The sequence below is a fragment of the Theobroma cacao genome, chromosome 9 (genome assembly GCF_000208745.1).
Source record: "Theobroma cacao cultivar B97-61/B2 chromosome 9, Criollo_cocoa_genome_V2, whole genome shotgun sequence".
Lineage (NCBI taxonomy): Eukaryota > Viridiplantae > Streptophyta > Magnoliopsida > Malvales > Malvaceae > Theobroma > Theobroma cacao.
In genome coordinates this window covers 1,606,352-1,627,600 of record NC_030858.1, presented here as the reverse complement: position 1 = coordinate 1,627,600, position 21,249 = coordinate 1,606,352, and the positions used below count along the sequence as shown (strand labels likewise).

General features: G+C 34.5%; 2 protein-coding genes across 2 annotated transcripts; both read right to left on the bottom strand.

Moving 5' to 3' along the window:
• On the bottom strand, positions 250-2,232 carry LOC18587859 (CBL-interacting serine/threonine-protein kinase 6). Its single transcript, XM_007011892.2, has one exon. The coding sequence runs from the start codon at positions 1,839-1,841 to the stop codon at positions 546-548; it is 1,296 nt and encodes a 431-aa protein (XP_007011954.2). The 5' UTR covers positions 1,842-2,232; the 3' UTR covers positions 250-545.
• LOC18587857 (reticulon-like protein B21) lies at positions 15,901-20,863 on the bottom strand. Its single transcript, XM_007011889.2, has 9 exons — positions 18,903-20,863; positions 18,726-18,791; positions 18,528-18,630; positions 18,326-18,400; positions 18,091-18,235; positions 17,910-17,979; positions 17,531-17,596; positions 16,451-16,573; positions 15,901-16,361 (listed from the first exon to the last, which is right to left on the bottom strand). Exons 1-9 carry the CDS (start codon positions 20,227-20,229, stop codon positions 16,186-16,188), a joined length of 2,151 nt encoding a protein of 716 aa, XP_007011951.2. The 5' UTR covers positions 20,230-20,863; the 3' UTR covers positions 15,901-16,185.

Here is a 21,249-nt window from a genome sequence, read left to right as displayed (position 1 = left end):
GAGTCAAGACAAGTGGCTTGATTAGCTTTAGAAGTTGAAAATTTGGATACGGTAATGGACAATTAAGGTGTGCTTTCCCAATTCCCAAATGGAAATTGTAAAATGGTTCCTAAATCCCAACTAACCATTGAAATATCAACTAGGGAAATTCATGCTGCAGTGCTAGGGAAAGCAATAATCAATGCTTGGTAATATGATAAGAAATCATTGATCCAAGATATCACCATGAAAAAAGAAAAGTTGCAGAGAAAGGCAGTAACTGAAGCAGTCCACTTGCACATATCAACATGAAAACATCAACATAAATGAATCAAACAACAATAAAGTTGCGGAATGATTCACACATACAAGGACCAAACCCACAAAGACATTGATGGAAAATAATCAAAGAACAGAACAAAACCAGAACAGAAGGCCCTCTGCTTCCATTTTTCCATCTAAACAATCCCAACAATAACAAACAACAACAATAACATCATCGAACAATGGTCGAAAGAACATATAACTTCCCACCTCCTAATTTTTTTTGGGTTTTTTAGCCCCAATCAAGTCAGTGTCGAGTTCTCGGCGGGTGACGTCCAGACAATGTCCTTAAGCGCCGGTCGGAGTTCTTTACTGCAAAACTGGTTGTACTCAAGGGTATCACCATGGTCTTTTTTAACTTCCACCACCAAAAACGACGGCGTCACTGCAAATATGTCAGCAGCAATTGCTAACTTCCCTTTCCTTCCACATTCCTGACCCTGCAACCTCACTCTTGACTCGCTCTTCTTGACGCTGAATTTCATCGACTTGGCCACCTCCTCCAGTCTCGATATTACACTGCTTGCCGGCCTTGTTGTAGCGAATCTCAGCTCCCCTTTCTCTTCTCTCTTCTTCTCTTCGAACAGAGGCGATAAATCAAAGCCCTCAGACAAGGAAATGATATGAAAGGCGTTCAACGTCTCAGGCTTGGATGATTTGTCACCATTGAATGCTTCAAACTCTAACTCTTCCTTGGTTCTCACGGTCTTGGGCATAGATTTCTTGAACCAAGACGAGTCCATGATCTTTGAGATGGTGATTCGGGTACTTGGATTTGGGTCTAAAAGCTTGGTGATTAATCTTCGAGCTTCAGGGGAAAACCAAGGTGGGCACTTGAAATCTCCCCTATAAATCTTCCTATACATGGCCACCAAGTTATCATCTTGAAATGGTAGGAACCCGGCAAGAAGCACATAAAGAATCACCCCACAAGACCAAATATCTGCCTTAGCTCCATCGTACCCTTTTTTCCCAATAACTTCAGGCGCCACATAAGCCGGTGTTCCGCAAGTAGTGTGCAACAATCCATCTTGTTTCAAGTGTTCCGAGAAAGCACTGAGTCCAAAATCTGTAACCTTCAAGTTGCCATCTTCATCTAAGAGCAAATTCTCCGGCTTCAAATCGCGGTGGTAAACCCCACGGCTATGACAGAAATCGATAGCGGAAACCAACTGCTGAAAATAAACTCTTGCCAGGTCTTCCTTGAGCCGACCCTTGGCAATCTTAGAGAAGAGCTCTCCACCACGAACTAGTTCCATGGCAAAGTAAATCTTGGACTTACTCGCCATGACTTCATGCAACTCAACTATATGGGGGTGTTTCACCATCTTCATAACGGAAATCTCTCGCTTGATCTGGTCCATCATCCCAACTTTAATCACCTTCTCTTTGCCAACAACTTTCATGGCAACACTCTTCCCCGTCTGAAGATTCCGTGCATGGTAGACTTTGGCGAAGGTTCCATGACCCAACATGCGACCAAGCTCGTACTTTCCATGAAGCAAAGCCGAGTGATCACTTTTAGTTTTCTCCCCCATTTTTGTGAGACCAATACAACACAGAAAACGATTAGATCTTTTCGATCTGAATTATGGTATATTTACAACGACAAGAGATAACACACATAAACAGAAGATTAAAAGCAGAGAGACAAACAAATTATTTTTCTTTCTCTCTTTTTGGTGACAGTGCATGGCAATCACCCGTCTTCAACGTGTTTACGGTGGCAATTCCTGCCGCCGATGGACCGCTTACCGTGCCCACACAGCTCAGGCCTTGTCAACGATGCCCTTCTCATCTCTCTGCATTCCCCAAAGGGATTTTTTTCCTTTTTTTAAAGAAAAAAAATTAAAGAGATTTTCTTTCGTATCAAACAGGAAAAACGGAGACGGAAGCCTTTGCCTTTCCCTTCTTCTTGCTTCAATGCATAAGGCTCCGATTTATACCAGTTTTCTTACGCGTCGAATTCCCATTTTGTCCCCTAGGTTAATCCGACGGTTACCAAATCGAGTCCCAGTGAACGACACCCACATGGCACGATTTCGATGCAGTTGTCCATGATTGAATCAATGAAATTATGACACGTGCGATGGTGTATCGCCAATGGGTAGCGTGCGGTGTTACGACAGTGTCCCTCGGTGAATCCCCTGTTGGGTTCTTAATAATTCCGTGGGGTCCACATAGTGAACGGACAGTGTAATTATGCAATGATAAGTTATTACGCCGTTGGATCAATGATACGGTGACCGTAAAAAAAAGTCCGAGAAAATGAAAGAATGAAAAGGAATATTCCTTTTTTATCTTTTATTTTTTTCGAATTTATATTTGATGTGTCAATAAATTTTATATTTTATCAATATATGAAATATTATTATCTCATTAATAATATAAATAAATATTTATTTATACTATAAAAAGATTTTAAATTTTAATATAGTTCATCGAAATTAAAAATACAACAAACAATCATATAAAGACGGGAAAAATATATTCTAGGTATGATTAACCAGTGAAGATGGGTTACGGAGCGCGTTCGAGGACACGTGCACGCCGTGGGGTGGACCCATGGGGTTAGTCTTTTCTGTTTTTGGCAGTAAGTGAGGCGAGTAAGTGATAAGTCAAATTGGGCGGAGGGTGGGGAAAGAGGTCCCACCCAAGCCAGATACGTGTGGTAAATATTGAGTGGAAAAAGGAAAAAAAAGATAAATCCTGGAAGATGATATTTGATAATCATAATCACATGGCGAATGGGGGGTTCACAATTTCTGAATTTTTCCAAGAGGAGAAAAAACTGGTCCTGCCCATTTGTTCAGTTCAGTTAGCTGTAGAATCAGACGGGTTTGATTTTTTTAATTTATTGCGTTTTTCCATGTTTCCTGTTTTACCATATTATTTCTTTTTCTTGTTGTTGAGTTGTCAAAGATTTATCAAGAAAATTATGATTTATTGAATTTATAATATAAGTAAATAAGTGAATAATATATATAGTCTAAATCTTATTACTTAACAGTATTATAGAATAATTTTAACTAAATATTATAATTTAATTAAATAATAATATTGTACTATAACTCTAACTATATAATTTATATAATCATCTTAATAAAACTTATAAATAAAATTCATATATTATTACGTTCGACCATTTAGTTTATTGATTATGTATGATTTTTGTACTTAAACATAAACGGTTTTTAGATTTTATATTTTTTCCTTTTTACTCTTTTTAATTTCATCAAACTCAGTATATTGAAAAAAATTTCGATTTGTTTTCAATCCATTTGCAATTTTTTAGGGTTTTTCTAGAAATATTCTCTCAAAGATTCCTTTGTTGTGACTTGAGTATAGTGTAGATTAGAAATCGAAATTTTCCATCTCATTACCCTCTTCTCATTTATTGTCTTTTTCTATAAAAAAAGAAATTAGGGAAAATACATGCATCACATGGCTTAAAAGGACAAAAATTTTATAAGTATATAATATATTATTGATCTCTCTTGCTAAATAATAGAAAATGAAAAAAAGTCTTTGGAGTGTGCTTTATTAATATTCCTCTTCGTTAATAAATAACTCTTCAAAATTTTGGACTCATATACAAATTAAGCACGCCATGCATGGATGCTTTTAATGATCAAGTTTCACATGCATATAAATTATATATTAATTTATTAATTATTAATTTTGCTTCTATTTCACTAATTTTTCTTTAATATTGTCAAAAAGTGTTTACATATAAATATATAATTTGTTTGCTTTTTTTTTAAGAGAACAGGATTCGAAATCATATTTTAAAAACAAATCATTTGAGTGCATTAAATAGATTTAATTTAATGATTAAGTAGATCTAGTTCTCCCTTAAAATGAGTTTGCCATGAGTAGCATGAACTTTGCATCCTTAATTAATCTATAAATTTTCATTAATTTACCCAACTTGTAGAGTATCATGCACATAAAAAATAATAGAGAATTGTGATAATGGAGGAATCGAGATAGAATCTATTAATTAATTAAACAAAAAGGAATGGGAAATTAATTAAATACTCTTATAGTTCCTTTTTTATATGTCTTCTCTTTTTCTAAAAATAACCTCAAAATGAAAATTTTTTAAACACTTAATAATTTTATTTTTAATGTTGAACATTCATATTATGAAAAATATTTTAATATGAAATTTATCAAAATAAAAATTTTGTAAAGTTGAAAAAAAATAATGATTTAGAATGAAATGAATAAATTTTTTTTTTACAAGTAATGTAATAAAAAAAATGAAATAGATGAAGAAGAAGACTTGATAACTGCATCTAAAAGTCCATGGCTATCACTAAGAACCACCAAATACTTGGTTGGCTGATAACCAGCGGGATTGGTGGACCTGGTCCTCATCGGTCATCACCTTCTTTTTCCACCTTTGACAGCTCCACAACCAGCAAAAGCAAATGCACTTGGTAGCAATTAAATATACTTCTTTAATTTCTCCAGAAAGTCTCTCATCTTTTCCCTTCAAAGACAAGTAGACATCCATAGTTGTCGTTAGGGTAATGCTATTATTTTATTAGTTAATCAAGACACACCGAAGCTTTATAACGTTTGCAGCATCCAATCATCGAATTCGTCACTCCAATAACATCTCAGTCATTGGAACCACAAAAGGAGGAGGAGGAAAAAAAACAGAGTTTCCTGGGGGAAACTGCTAGGGAATTGCATATGGACGGCTGAGCTACTGCAGACTAACTGTGTTGCAGCCATTGGAAAAGGAGAAGGGTGGAAAATGAAGTGCATGGCACATTATCAGTCAAATGCAGCAGCTTGCTTGCTTGCTTCTAACTCGTTTTTGGCGGCCGCGCCCACCACAGGCCACCAGACAAATTTGCTTACCTATTTGTCATTAATTGGTCTTTAATTTTTCATTACTTGAAGTCTTCCGCGTCACAAATCTCATGTATCATTATCATAAAATTCATCATAATACCATTATAAAAGTCCAATCTTGATTGGACTGTGTTATCTATACAAACTCAAAATTAATTAAAATACTTTAATTTATACTTAATGTTATGAATTACTTGATATTGAGATCAAACTAATCCTAATTGATTATGTATAATTAATATTTGGGAAATGTTAACATGTGTTTATAGGTATGGATTAAGATAATATTTAATTTTTTTGTTTGTCTTATAAATTAACTAAAACAAAAAATTTAAAAAGGGTTGTGTTGTGCTTCCGGCTAATCAACCGACAAACAAAAGGAGCATTAGAAAATGAGAAGACGAGGAAATAAAAGGGAAAGGACAGAAACGTATGCCGACCGGTGGCTTCTGGTTCAGGTTAGGATTCATGAATTGATGATAGTGTCGGGTCCCATGTTGCCATATGGTTACACTTGGTTAGTCTGTCTTTTTTATTCCGGAGCTGACCCCACCGCTCGGGCCCCTCATAGGCTCGGGCGTCTGGGGTCAAGGCACCCTACCCAGCATAATTGTCTGAGAGTTGCAGATTTTGATGTTACACTTCAATCGCCAATACTGATATATACGATATACCATCAAATGCACGCTGCTTTGAATCTGAATCGTCCAATATAACATTGTTTGATCAAAGGTTTTGAACGATTCATTCTTGTCTATCCATTATGGGGATGGTATCATCCCTCAAGGAAAAAACAAATGTAGAATTTTTCATAACCTTAAAAAAGAAGGAAGAGTGGCCCAAAAAAGGGATGGAGGAGGATTAGGAACAAGGAAGATAATGATCTTACAGAGATAAACTTTAGTCTTATCTAATACTAGTTTTCTTGACATTGACATGAACAAAGTACTATAAATCGAATTACGTAAAAATCATGTATGATGATATTCTATTATATCATCCTTAGAAGAAGAAAAATAAAAAAAATTATTAAGTAAAACCCAAAAAAAATATATAGAAAAAAAAGTTAAAAAGCGTTTTACCATCGGACAGATTTAGTCTCGAATGCTTACTTTTCTTTTTAAATATTTAATTGTACAAGGTTAATGACTGCGGCAAGAATCATAGTCCCCAATTAGCCGACTAGGATAAAGTGATAAACTCTAGAGAAAAAATACGAGGTCAAAGGAAGTGGATAAACATCAACATATTTTTTTTTGTTTTTTTTTTTTGTTAATTTAAGTCCAAGCCCAATCTAATATATTTCATCTTTATCTTATGTTGTACATTGAATTGAGTCGGCTAAACCATGCATAAATTTCCACATTTATCTCGTGTCTCAATTTGAAGTTTTGTACCCTATTTACCAATTATAGCAAAGTTTTTAACTAAGGGTTCTTTCTATTTATATTTTTTTAAGAAAAAAAAATTCCTACATAACTGTACAGGTATATAGATAAGCTTTGAATAAAGCACCCTCATCCTTTTTTTTTTTTAAAAAAAACACCTCCATCTGTCTTTCGAAAAAAAATATCTGATTTTACAAAGTAACTTGTGATTTTTTTTCGAGATAGTATGTCGTGAATAAGCTTTATTCTTTAAATAGTTATGGTGTTAAGTAAAATTATCAAAATATCGTCAATTTATTCACGAGATGTTAACGAAAAGGGATGTAAATAGAGTTTATTTTGCAAATATAATAACAGTAAAAGTGAAAAGAGCTATACGTGCAAAGTCCAAACCTATATCGAGTCATAAATCAATCCGCAGGATAAAAAGGATGATGTGAGATTGCATTCCAATAATCGTCACATGGGCGTCCAAAGGGTAAAGCACAGAATGAATAGGAAGATAGTGAAATCTGAAATATTGGTTTGAAGCTATGGAAGTAGCTGATAAGATATCTGTCCAACAGTGTCCACCCACAGGTTCACTAAACTCTGCGACAAACTATAGGCTTCTTTGTCTGTTTTCTTATCTTTGAGATTGAGAATCTGAGACCCCTCTTCTCCAGACTCTACCACCTTCTCTGCATGCTGCAGATTCATTCATGTCTCATACGATGCACCTTTTTTTTTTTCTTTGGCAACTCAAATTAATGACCTGATAAAAAAAACTGAGTGCAAATTGGTGAAGTAACTCAATCAATTCAAGCCCCATTGCATTTATTTTTGTTTCCTTTTAGGTATAAGAAGAGTATTACAGCTCGAATTTAAAATTTTTACTCAGATTTCGACCCAAGGATGAAAACCCAATGAATTGTAATGTCCTTTTCTCTGAGTACTGTCACTGTGAACTCACAGACAAATTATTTTGCAGAAGGACCCTCTGAGGAATCTTTATAAAAATAAGAATATAATAATAATCAAAGGTTTCATGTTAGTGACAGGATTTGTATGATTTTGTGAATTTTGATTGGAGGACATGAATGAACAAAGGAAATGCATTTTTATACTTAAAAAAACACTGCTGGGTCTAAGAGATAAGCTTAACAATTTGTAAAGAATATCAATCCAGTTGTTTTGGCAGCCTGGTATGTTTCCCACTGTTTCCTTTTGGGTTTTGGCTGCTTGTTTTCAGCACAGTTTTTCCTTCCCCTCTTTCTACTTTCTCTTTCTGACAACATAATTCAAAGAGAAAATGAAAGAAACATTAATCATTATTATAGTTACAACTTATAGAATATATAGCAGAAATATCAGCACAGGATGTATATAGGGTTGGTGTGGCCTTGTGACTTCTGAGTTTCATCAATGGACATTTCAGAAAACCTCCATAAAATTCATCATAGTATCCTTCCTATTATACATATTTTATTTCTTTCATTTTCAAGTTAATTTTAAGATTTTAATATGGCAGAACACATTATAGTCAGGCTGGCACCAAATCTTGAGGGGTCCCCATGGACAGGGGAATTCCAAAAGAGAAAATACAAAAAAAATAACAACTAAATTGTGTAAAATTATGTATATTTGCATGCATGCCAAGGCAAATTGAAGTTATACAGCAAAATATGGGTTTTAGACACAAGATTCTGTGGACAGATGCAAATGAACATCTCTCCAATATTCCCAGCACTCTCAGCTAGCTAGGCAGCAATGGGGAATTTCTTTTGCTTCTGAACAAGACTTTATTTGTTACCATGTGACAAGATCTTTAATGCTTATTTGCTATCCCAAATAGTATCTGGACTCTTGCAAGTATTCGAAGTTACAATTGTGTATTGTTACGTATATAAATTAATGAACAAAATTGGCCGTTAATACTTTATTTCGATGATAAAGTCAAGACTCTAAAAGTCTCATTATATGTTAATTTTATTTAATTTACGTTGATTTGTTATTTTTTTTATATTAAACGTGATATATTAAATTTTTAAGATGAATATTTAATCTAAAAATAGTTAATAAATAGACGGAGTGACCCTTATTATACTGTTATGTTTACGCTACTCTCAGCTTATCACTTATATGTTATTGTATATGATTTATAATTTAAAAATAAATAAATGGTATCTGCATTTATAACATGAAAACTAGGTATTGATAATTAAGCCAAGTAGATGAATAGGGCCAAATTATATACATACCAGGGGAATTATGACCTGGAATGGACCCCAAAAAGGAACTTCCGACTCCTATACTCCAAAAGAAAAAGAAAACAAAAATTGTGGCTTTAATTTGTTTTTTAGGGTTAATCACTGTGTTGATAAATGGGACCATGCCATTATGAGCAATTAATAAGTATATATAAATGTTGTTACATTTGCAGAGGACTTTGGCCTCCTATCCGAAATTCTACGGTTGAAATTTCTCTTTAATAAATACCAATCTTAATTCTCTGCTCTCCTTCATTGCTATATCTTTTATGGAGTATTGTCTCAATTCTTCTTTTTATTAGATATGTGAAACTTCATTTTCATAGAAATATTTTCAATATTTAATCTACTAAACTCGACCAATAAAATATAAATTGCGATCATTTATTGGCTAAAACGGGTTAGAGATGTATGCACTTACTTTTATCGTTGCGTCAACATTTTTTTTTTTAATAATTGATTAAACGTTATGTTTATTTTTCAATTAAGGTGAGTCAAAGATACATGCATGCACGTACCTTTATTATTACGTCAAATATATCCCAGAGTTCGGTTTCACTCCTTCGACATTTTTCTTTTCTAATAATTGATTAAACGTTTTCTTCATTTGTCATCAAAGTGAATCGGAGATATAAACACATACTTTTGTTATTGCGTCAAATATATCTCAAAGTTTGGTTTCACTACTTCTACATTTTTCTTTTTCAATAATTGATTAAACGTTATGCTCATTTGTCAATCAAAGTGAATCGGAGATATACACACATATTTTCGTCATTACGTTAAATATATTTCAAAGTTCGGTTTCCTTGCTTCGACATTCTTCTTTTTAAATAATTGATTAAACGTTATACTCATTTGTCAATCAAAGTGAAATCAGAGATATACACACACATATTTTTATCATTACGTTAAATATATTTCAAAGTTTGGTTTCACTCCTTCGACAATCTTCTTCTTCAATAATTGATTAAAAGTTATGTTCATTTGTCAATCAAAATAAATCGGAGATATACATACATATTTCTGTCATTATGTTAAATATATCCCAAAGTTCGATTTCAATACTCTTTCGACATTCTTCTTTTCCAATAATTAATTAAACATTATGTTATTTATCAATCAAAGTGAGTTGGAGATAGACACACTTACTTTTATTGGTACATCAAATATATCCCAAAGTTCGATTTCACTCCTTCAACATTCGCTTTTCTCAATAATTGATTATATACGTATATACAAGAAAGCAATTAACAAATAAATTAAAAGTCAGTCCCTTCTGATTTTTATAAGTTAGTGTATCATTTAAGATGTGCATAGTGGGCTTAGATATTTTTGTTAGTATAAAATTCAGAAAAACCCCTTCATCAAAACTTTCTTTGTTTCTTTGTGCTTTTGCATGCGTAACCTTGTGAACTTCTCCCATGGCGTATGATTGCCCACCTTTGCAAAACATTTTTCAGATTAGACGACCGATTGGACTTTAAGGCACGTTAAGTACAATGACATAACAAAAGAAAATAGCAGAAAATTCAAGATAAATGATTTGATTTTCTTTAATTATTTAAATCTTTTAACATCTAATTTTGAACATTTGACTCAACGACAAAATTTTAAAAAATTGGGATTCATAAGGATGTGACATGCTCATTTGGACGTTATACATATACTATACCATTAATTATAAAACTATAACACGAAAAATTTAGATATTTTATACGATAAATCTTGAAATTCTCTCGACGATAATTTAGTAAATTAATGTATGATATTTTATTTATTTAGAACAAAAAATTTACGTATATGATCGGATTCGGCTCTTTTTCATTATTTCTTATTTTACTCGAGATTTCGATGTTAAATTTTTCTTTAGTATCATAGTCTGCTTACCTATTATTTCATGCTTGTTTGTGGTGTCACCTTGTAAGTTAAGCATTTGGCTTTAAGCCAAATTTGTCAAAATGCATCAAAAAATATTATCAAAAACTTAGGTTAAAGCAATTATTTTAACCTAATTTGGATGGGCCACAAAGAGGCAACTAGCAAGGCAAGTTGACAGGAGCTTGAGACACTTAGCCAAATAGTAAGATACTAAATTGATAAAAAAAAAAGGAGTATTGAAAAGGTAAGGTAATGAGAACCACACAATGGTGATTTCCAAAGGATGAAAGAGACAAAAAATGAACCATTCAATTGATATCAAACGTCACCCTCTTTGGCCTTTTGTAGTTTACATCTAACATTCATTTCTTAAAATAAAAAAATATATTATGTTAATTCTAGTTAATGGAAGACCTAGAAGTAGGTAAATATCTCTATTATGGATTTTATGTAGGGCAAAAATGTTTTTATTCATTTTCTAAGTAGAACTATAGAAGGACTAACAAAGGGGCAAAGGAATAAGGAAGGAAAGAAAGACAGTTTTATCTAATTAGTTCTAGTTCATTAAGAGAATTTTTGCAGGCCTATCTTCTGCAAATTAATCCCTTTTGTTTGGAAAAGGGTATTGCATTTTTTCTCTACTATCACTTAACATATACTCATTGGTATTTGTATCTACTTGCCATACATCATTGAGTCTTGTCTCTCGTTCAAAAATTATTTTAGCATAGTATGATGCCACTAGACCATTACTTATTTTTGAAAAATTAACCTATTTGGATGTGTCATGTTTATTTTTATAAATTTTAAGGGTTCTTTTTAAAAATACCTTTCATACATAAAGTGTTTTTTAAAATAATTTTTTTATAATTTTAATTATTTTTAGTCAAGAGAAATTAATTTTAAACAAAATTACCCTTAATGAAACCTACTTATATGTTTAGTTTCACACCTCAAATCGACTTATATTCTTTGAACTTTCTTCGTCAGACCATTCATTTTTAGATTATTTCTTGTCGAAAAGAAAAATCATTAAACATTTTGAACATTTCAGAGTGATTTTTGATACACGAAAAATTTTTTTTGAACTTTTTAAGCATTTTTAAACATTTTGGAATTATTTTTGATATATGAAGAAAAATTTTTGAGCGTTTTGAGCATTCTTCGCTAAGTAGGTATATTCGTTGATTATATTGTTAAATGGAATATGGTATATTATTTGAGGTTTTTTATTTTATTAAATGAAATTTAGTAGTTTTAATAGTTTTTAGGTATTGCGTAATTGATTTTTGGGTATTGTATAATTAGTTTTTAGACATGGGATTACTAATTTTTAGGCATTACGTGACTGATTGTTAGGTATTACGTGACTGGTTGATATGACATTACATGACTGATTGATAGGCATTGCGTGACTCGTTTTTTAGCATTGTGTGACTTAAGCATTATTTAAAAATAAATCACGCAATGCCTAAAAAATAGTCATGCAATGCCTAAAAACCAGAGACGTAATAATTAAGTCATACAATATCTAAAAACCAGTCTCGCAATACCTAAAAATCAGTGACATAATGCTTAAAAACTAGTAATGCAATACCTAATAACTAATTGATTTACCTGCTCGCAGTCATATTTAAGTTGTCAAAGTCATACAGTATTCTAATTTACAAATATGTCTAATCAATTTCAATTCCTCAACTTTGGGATTTTAAGAATAAACCAATAAACTCAAGAACTTAAAACATATACTTTGATGTCATATTTGCTTTTTGGGATGGTGAAAAAGAATTGGATAGCGAGATAGACAGTATTTGACAAGAGAGAAATCGAGATTTAATTTTGAAATTTTTATCTGCATGGCAAGATAGAAAAAATCGAAACTATTTTAATTTGTCTGAAATTATTTAAAAGGCATTGTTATCAAGCCATGCTAAAAATTAGTTAAAAATACTTAAAATTATAATGAAGGATATTTTTGAATTGAGTTTATGAAGAGGATTATTTTTTATAATTTTCTCAATTTTTTAAGATCTCTACTTTGTTCCCTATGAGATTGAGGTATTCTAATTTCTTTCTCCAAAACGTTTCTCATCACATTTTTTTTCACCCAATCCAACATCACCCTTATTGTTCTGGGCACGCTACCTGCCTCTCTTTTATAGGTGCTTGGTGTGGACCGGTTTATGTTGAATCTGTTCTAATATTATTTTGTCACAGGATTATTACCTTTTTAAAATATTAACCTATTAGAGTCTGCAATGTTGCACACTTATAAATTTCTCAAAATTTTTTCACTTGTCCGACGTGAAATTGAAACATTTTATCTACTTCTTTTAAAACGTGCGGCAGACACTAGCACCTAAAAGATTCTGGTTTTTTATCATGAGAACTGCGACTTGTCTCAACGGAAGAGAGCTCCCATTGGTGACCTCTCATCTCTCTCACATGGAACGTTTCATTATTCGGCAGGTTGATGTCGATTATCCTAATAGGAATTTGAACTTTTGAGATAATAGCAGTTTCTAACGGCACTTATGATTATTGTTGGAGTGACATGTTAAAGCACTTTGTTTTCAATGGAATGGGACTTTTCATTTGGTGAATTCAGGTTCGAAGGACAGAAAGAAAACCCCACATGCCCTGGAAATTATGTGATTCATTGATCCAAGACCTTGACTGTCTAACACATATTTGCACAGGCGACAGAGTTCTTGTTCAATAATTGAATTGAGCCTTTTTCGAGCAAATTGATTAGTAGGCCAAACTAGGTATAACTGTCAGTACCCGGTAGGTCTCTGTCTTGATCAGCAGGAACTAGTCAACCAAGAAATTATAGCATAACCCAAACTTGATATAGCTGATGGAATCAAACAAAAGTTCAACAAAAGAGAACTACCCAAGTTAGCTAGCAAAGTTCTTATTATCACCAAGAAAACCAACGGCAGGACAACAAGGTAAAGGACTGGAAAACCGTAGGTTAGAGTCCATGGGCACATGGCGGAAGCTTATTTGACTTATTAAGTAACAGTGGTTTCAAACAAACGAGTCCGGAATTTGTTGTATTGGCTTTTCTGATGATTCATTTGCCATCAGAATATGTACTAGAAAAAGCCAGATCATACCTTACGTTTGTGATTCAACTTCATATATATGCAAATCATTCACACTTTATCATTCGGAATCTCTTACAGGTTTGGTGTTGCTCAATCTTTGAAACAGATGCTTTTAATGATTCTATTTCTGAGGCTAAAATTGAAGGAGTGCCAAGATTACCAGTTCTGCAGGAAGCTGGGACTATCGCGCTTGATTACAAGGTGACAATGTGAGTGGGAAAAATTGACAGCAATGACAGGTGCTTGGAGAAAATTTTCCAACAGACGGGTGGGATTATGAGGAAAATGTCACATTTCCAGAGAGACGGTGACTTAACCAACATTCTAACCGATAAACATCTTAGCTTCTTGGAAAGATAAGTTATCAATTGGCTGCTCGAATCCAACTCTTTTAACTAAGATTACTGCTCAATAATGCAGTTACCCAAGGATGATAATAACATCTACGTACCAGCTCAAAGCTTAAATAATGCATTTCTAATCCGTCTTAATAACTTAATAAGCATGATTGACTGGGGTGATTTGGCTCTCTGGAAGCCTCTAAACGTCGTCATCGCTTCTCGTTTGCACGCCACGCGTTGGGACAAAAGATTTTGGCAAATCATAAACAGTGATTATGTCTGTACTGATTGTCCAGACACAGTGTTTAAGGGCCATGGGTTTTGAGCTTTGACTCCTTAAAACACCTGAAGGGTAGATGGAAATGCATAGTGAGTGTCAATTTCAGTTGTTAGAATGTTGTTGAACAGTTCGAAAGTGGTATTCATTTCTGGATAAAGTTTCATGAAGAGGAATCAAACCCATTTTTAGGTTTGACAGGAAAGCAGAACAATTTTGGAAACTCAATCAGTGCAGGCAGGCAAGCTGTAATGCGCGCAGTTGGCACTTTGGCAGCTGGCGTATGTCAACTTCAACCTGATAGAAACCACAACTAACCCAAAATTTCTTCAAGGGTTTTCAAGTACTGTCTTCTTAAAAAAGTTTTAATTGGTATTTGCATAATTGAATCTACTGAATTTTCTATTACCGATCTGGTTAACAGAAGGAACTGAAATGTTTAGAAAAGAAAACTGTGATTCAGTCACTGACTGGGATTGCATCAGGGAAGGAGAGAACCGTGTTAATTTTCAGTTCATTTAATTAATCTTTGTCATCTTTCAAAAAAAATTTTATTAATCTTTGTTAAAGCATTGCTTCTTGTACGTTTTACACCAGAGCAGGATAAGTTCCATAACCAACTTCTTTTGCAAAAGGGTTTCAGATTCAATGGAATTGCTACCAAAGTGGAGTAATTACGATGAAAAAAACAGGAAACTAACCTAGCAACAATGGCACGATATCGACCAAAAATGCATATTCCTATACGCCTTCAACTTAGTTATGAGTCAATTTGCTCCTTTGGGCCAAAAAAAATGGAAAAGAATACAGATATGAGTCCATATCACTGCCCAAATTTATGATCTATTTATTGAAATTTTGTGTTTGGACAATTTTGCATCAATTTTAATTTTGAATAATACAGCACATAGCCCAAGTTTTTTGGATACTCAATGAACAGACTAGCAAGCCACTGCTAGGCCTGGTGGCAACCAGGAATATAAGCTTGGGCTCAAACCCAAAACAAGGAACCCTTCCCTCCACTCCTCCAGGCCCCCAAAAAAGCATTTGAGAAACTAGCCTATGTTAAAATGGTCAAGGTTTGATCTTCCATGCATAAGTCATCGATGTGTTTAAAGTTAAAATTATGGATCGAAAACCCAATTGAACTCACTTCTTATATAAGCAAAAGAAAAAAAAAACAAAAATGAAGATTGGGTTTTGTCCAATTTGACTAAATCCATTGGGTAGTAAGGCTAAAAGGTGATAAATCAAAGAACGGGGAATATCCAATGAAATAAAATTTTGTTAAATAAGATCAAAGTCTAGAGCTTAGACTAGATAAGTAAAACAAGAATAATCATTAAACAGAAAAGAGACGCATAGTAAAGTTAAAGGATAATTAAGCATATGCTTATTCATTAAAAATTTTGATATATATTTTTTATAAAGTTATGGTGAGGAAGAGGATTCATTATACCAACATTGCATGTTATAGAGTAAAATCCAAACCTAGTAAACTTTCCATTTTTCTTTTCCATTGTGATCAACACCAAAATATCAATTGTTTATTGGCATGCTGGCCTATTGGACTTGTTAGCTTCTAAAGTGAAGTCACATAAACCAAACATGCATATTTACAACCCCAAAAAGAGAAGATAAAAACATATTATACTATCAAAAAACTATATATTAAAAAAATATATGAAGGAATAAAACAAAACGGCAACTTGGAACAACATGTAATGTAACACCTAATGCAGGCATATGGGCCAAAGCTCACTCCTAGGATCCTTTCTTTACTTTATTTGTTTCTACTCTAGAGGGTCCAGGCCCGTGTCTTTGTGTTCCCGTCGGTCCTTGGAATGTTTCTTTACTCCCAGGCCCAGCTTCGTCCTCCACCCAATCATCTATCACCATTTTTTGCTGATAGTATCGGAGAGCCAAAAAGAGCATGAATGCTACACAGGGAAGAAAGGGTTAGGAGGGACAAAACCCATCTAATTGAACCAGTTTTGGTAGGGAGGTAGCTCTGGAATTTGGTTCTTACCTGCCCAAATGCGAGCAACAATGGAAGATAGGTTCCAAACCAGGGTGAAGATGGCCACCGCCACGGCTTTTTTATGCGTGCATGAGTCCCATGCATCACGAAAGCGTCGTATCCAAAATTTTCCTTCGTATTCACAAAGATTTAAAACATTTTAGATTATTTGAAAATAATCTTTTTTTTTTTCTCTTTTCATTTAAGAAAAAGGGATTCGAATTTGTATTTTAAAAAGCAATTCATATGTCACGGATTACATATCCGTAAGAGATGAACAGTTCATTATATTCTAAACATGTTTTTCAAGTTAAAAATATGGATAATGACAAATAATATCAAAAGTTATTCAACTCTTCACTAATATGTAACTTTTCACGAGAGACACCATGATTGAAGTAGAAATCAAGCTGATCCATGACATGTGCACTTATCATTTAGCAACCGAATCAACCTGTTTTTAGCTACTTATTCCTATAATATTAAGCACATTTAACCACCCCCACCAACCCGATTCGAGGCAGAGAATGACAGGGCAACAAATACTTCATTATGCCGGCTACCCTCCACGATGAGTCCTATTACATACAATAATAACTATGTTCATTATTTGATACATCTAACTTTCATTCCCCCCCTCTTGATGATGAAGTTATTGCTGTCATATCCGATTCCATTATTAGAACATCTAGGCCCAGCTATAGAAACATTCATGCCTCAATTTTTCAAGCCTAAAACTCACTTATGAGAAGGGAGGTGACAAAGGTAATGGGCCGAATAAGAATCCAATAATGGAGATAACGATGTAATGATGGAGACTGACTTTTAGGGCCTAGGAGCATAAAAAGCGTAGGACCCATGAATTCTACCCCTCAGGGAGACATCATCAGATCAACAAAAGAGCCGTTAAATTAATCGGACGCTCACTACAAGATCTTGGATATTTAGGGTCAGATGTGGGGACAGTGTGATTGATGTGTGCTGGTAACGGTATGGGAGTAGAACTTCAGAGCATTATTATTGTAATAAATGAATACGAAGGAAGCATAGAGACAAATGTAACTTATGGGGGGAGAAGGGGGGATTTACCGTACGCTGTTAATTGGTGGGAATAAGAAGAGCAGACTTTTGGTACAGTGAAAACGCCAAAAAAGCCTGATGCAGTGAAAGCACAACCAAGCGGTCAGTTAACAGGTGAAAGAATTTAACAGTTGTGTAGAGAGAACCAAAAGGCAAAATTACTTCAGGATGGTAAAAGCTACAGAAGGATAAGACTCATTGCATTGAAAAGCCAAGAGCATCCATGGGGTAAAGGAGGGGACAAACCCCACTGCAAAAATGATGACAGAATTGTTCTTTTGAAAACAAGTTTGCCCATTTAATAAAGAAAAAGTGTTGGCTTTGTTTTATGAAATTTGCTCTAAGGTAGAAGGTAAAAAGTTAATGATTTCAACCAAACAAAACTTACCCAGTTTAGCCATCTTCCAGATAGTTATGGAGCTGCCGCACCTGGCCAAGACAAATAGCAGCACTGCCAACTGCCATTGTCCCAATTGATTAACTTCTTTTTGCCATCTTCCTCCTCAATGTTAAAAATGAATATGGAAAAGGAAAAAAGAAAGCCAAGGGTTGGAATATGGAAATGTTACCTTCATTGTAGTGGCAGGATCACCAGAAAAAAGTGCCCTGAGCTTTAGTAGGAACTCATTCAAGTAAGGAAGAACCAATTTAAGTAACCAAACTGCTTCTTCTTCTCCAAGCACATAGCTTGCTTCATCTATATCCACAACCCCCCTGCATTGTTATTAGAAAGGAAATAGAAGGGTAAATAAAAGATTTGGTTTTAAACCCAGTTAATGTGATAATTAATGGCATCTGATTTACCTGCAGATGATTGATCTGTAAAGGAAGATGGCAGCAAGGTAACTAAGTCCCAGATAGGAAATTACAGAAATAAAGCTGTAGAAGCATTGATCAGACAGAGTTTTAGTAATGGACTCTGTTTTAAAACAGAGGAGGTTACAATTGAAAAAGACAGATAAAATTCCAAAATTGAGACTTGTGTTTCATTGACAAATTTAGAGACCTGATGTTCAGGTCCTGGGTGTAAGAGGATGAGATGATGATAAATGTTCCCATCCCAAAGACCAATGCCGATTTCGATATATCTCTCCACATGACTAAATCAACTGAAAGATCGATAAATACAGAAAAGAAAAAGAATTAAACAAGTTGCAAATATGAAATTTATTGATCTTTCCTTGGAAGTGAAATCTTTTCCCACCTAAATTCTGCAATTTGTTCTGAGTGTGTGGGAAACTCTGACAATGGTAATCATCTGAGGCTGAAACTGAAGGAAACCAACAAGGCCAGTAACATTCAAAACAAAAAAGAGAAAGGACGTGAAAAGAAAACAACAATCTTTATGTCAATAAAGCATCAAATAAAAACACAGACTTACAAGGAGTAGATTTTGTGGTTTTTGTAGGAGTTGTGTAAACTGAAGTAGAACGCTTTACAACTGGGGGTGGCAGCTTATTCAGAGTTGAAGAAAGTGGTGCAGTTCTGTTATGAAATTGGCTAAGTTTCTTCACTTCATTGACAACTTTGCTAGGCTTATCTTCTTGTAACTTCTTCACTTCATTAACAGCTTTCTTAGGCTTTTCTTCATGTATTTTCTTTTCTTCATTAACAACTTTGTCAGGCTTCTCTTCAGGTATTTTCTTTTCTTCATCAACAACTTTGTTAGGCTTCTCCTCTGGTACATTCATTTCCTTAATGTCAAAGCTTTTCGTTTCATTCCCAACCTCAATTTCCTCCTCCGCCTCCTCCTCTTCCTCTTCTTCATAAAATTCTTCATCATCTTCACCACCATCATCATCATCATCAACTAATACTTCAGCAGATGATTTGACTGTGTTTCCATTGCTTGTACTGCTTGAAATTACCTTTTCTTGGCACACACCAAACTCTTTACAGTTTTCTTCAGATCCATTCTTCTCTGTATCAACTGGGTTCTTCTCATTTTCTTCAATGGAAACATTATTCCCCTGTTTTTCATCATCCAAAACCAAAACTTTATTCTCCTCCGATTTTGACCTCCTCAATTGAAGTGAATCCCCTTCATTTCCATTTCCATTACCAGACTGATCAGAGGCCTTAACTGAATCTGATTTTGCCTTCCTTAATTGAACTGAATTCGCCTCTATTCTCTCACTAGATTCAACAACCTCTTTACTCAGCTCATCAGACCTTTTAGCGACTTCAGATCTTGGCTTCTTCATTGGAATTGAGCTTCTCGGAAACCCATCAACAGACTTACTAAGCTCCCTAATTCCTTCAGATCTTCCTTTCTTGACCTGAACTGGAGTCTTCTTTATTCCATCAACAGACAAGCTCAAGTCTTTGCAATGTTCATCGGAGGATCTTCCTTTGCCTACCCGAATTGGGCTCTTCTTAATTCCATTAGCAGACACACTCAACTCCTTGCACTGTTCCCCAGTTTTGCCTTTGGCAATCTGAATTGGGTTCTTCTCAAACCCTTCAAAGCTTTCACTTTTCCAAGTCTTTCTCTTGCCACTAACAGCCACACCGCCAATAGTTTGGCCTTTCTTCAAGCTCAATCTTTTATTACCACCATCACCATTTTCTTCAACATTGCTGTTTTCTTCCCCATTGAAAACCTTAATTCCACCTTTGACTTCATCACTCTTCATCCTAGTTTCCCACACTGACCCTGCAACAACACTGCTCTTAGCTCCTTCTCTTCTCCTACTACCCAAATCCATCTCTTTCCACCTATTTATCTTACCCTCCTTTTACCCTTCCTTTGCGGTAATTGAGCACTACTGGGACATGGATGTTAATTATTGGATAAGAGGCTTTAAGTTGAAGAAATGGAGGTTGGTGAGATGCAACATTACCTTTCCTTTGCAAAGCTATTGAGAGAGAGAGAGAGAGAGAGAGAAACAGAAAAGCGAGATAGAGAATAAGAGAGAGTGAGTTGCAAGGGACAGAGGATTGGGTTCCTTTACTTTTTCCCCTTTGCTCTTGTTTCTTTCCTTTTATTTAATGTCGGCCTTTGCTACTCATGAGAGAAGCCTGAGATACAGACGTGGTGGGGTTAAATGATTTGGGGCTGTTGTTAAGGATCTCTCTTTTTCTTTTGTTTCTTCTTTTTTTCCCCTTTGCTTATTGTTCTCTCTTTTTTCAGTATCAAAGGGATATCTCAGACTGAGAGATCACTGTAATCTATGCAACCAAGAGTTGTTCTGCAATGAAAGAAGGGTGCCTGCCTTCTGCTAATTTTCTTTGGATCTGATTCTGAGGCAAGAAAAAAACAGGTTGTTTGGAAAAAACTGCTAGGTAATCCTTGGCGTAGACCTCCAAATCAAGCCAAAAAATGTGGCTTTTGTGTTTAGAGGTAATGGTAGCAGTAGCTTTGTTGCCTCATAATTTTTGTGCTCAATCCTTATTATGCTCTAATTTTGGGTGTATGAAGAACAAAAATCCAACACCAAGGAAAAGATAAAAATGAAAACAAATATGTCCCTGAAAGCAAGCAAGAAAATCCCATGGTTCGTTTGGTGAATATTTGTCATTGTCAGGGTCAGGGTGAGGGTCCTTTAAACTCATGTTTTTGGGTTTGGTTTGATCAGTCTTCACCAGGATTAGGTGGACTGTTGGTGACACTTTCCACAGAAATGCTTGACTGGTTGATAAAGTGAGAACGCCCATATTTCTCCTCTTTATCCAAAAATTAGTCCCAAGTTGAATTGGCTCCAAGAGAATTAATTGCCCACCACTAT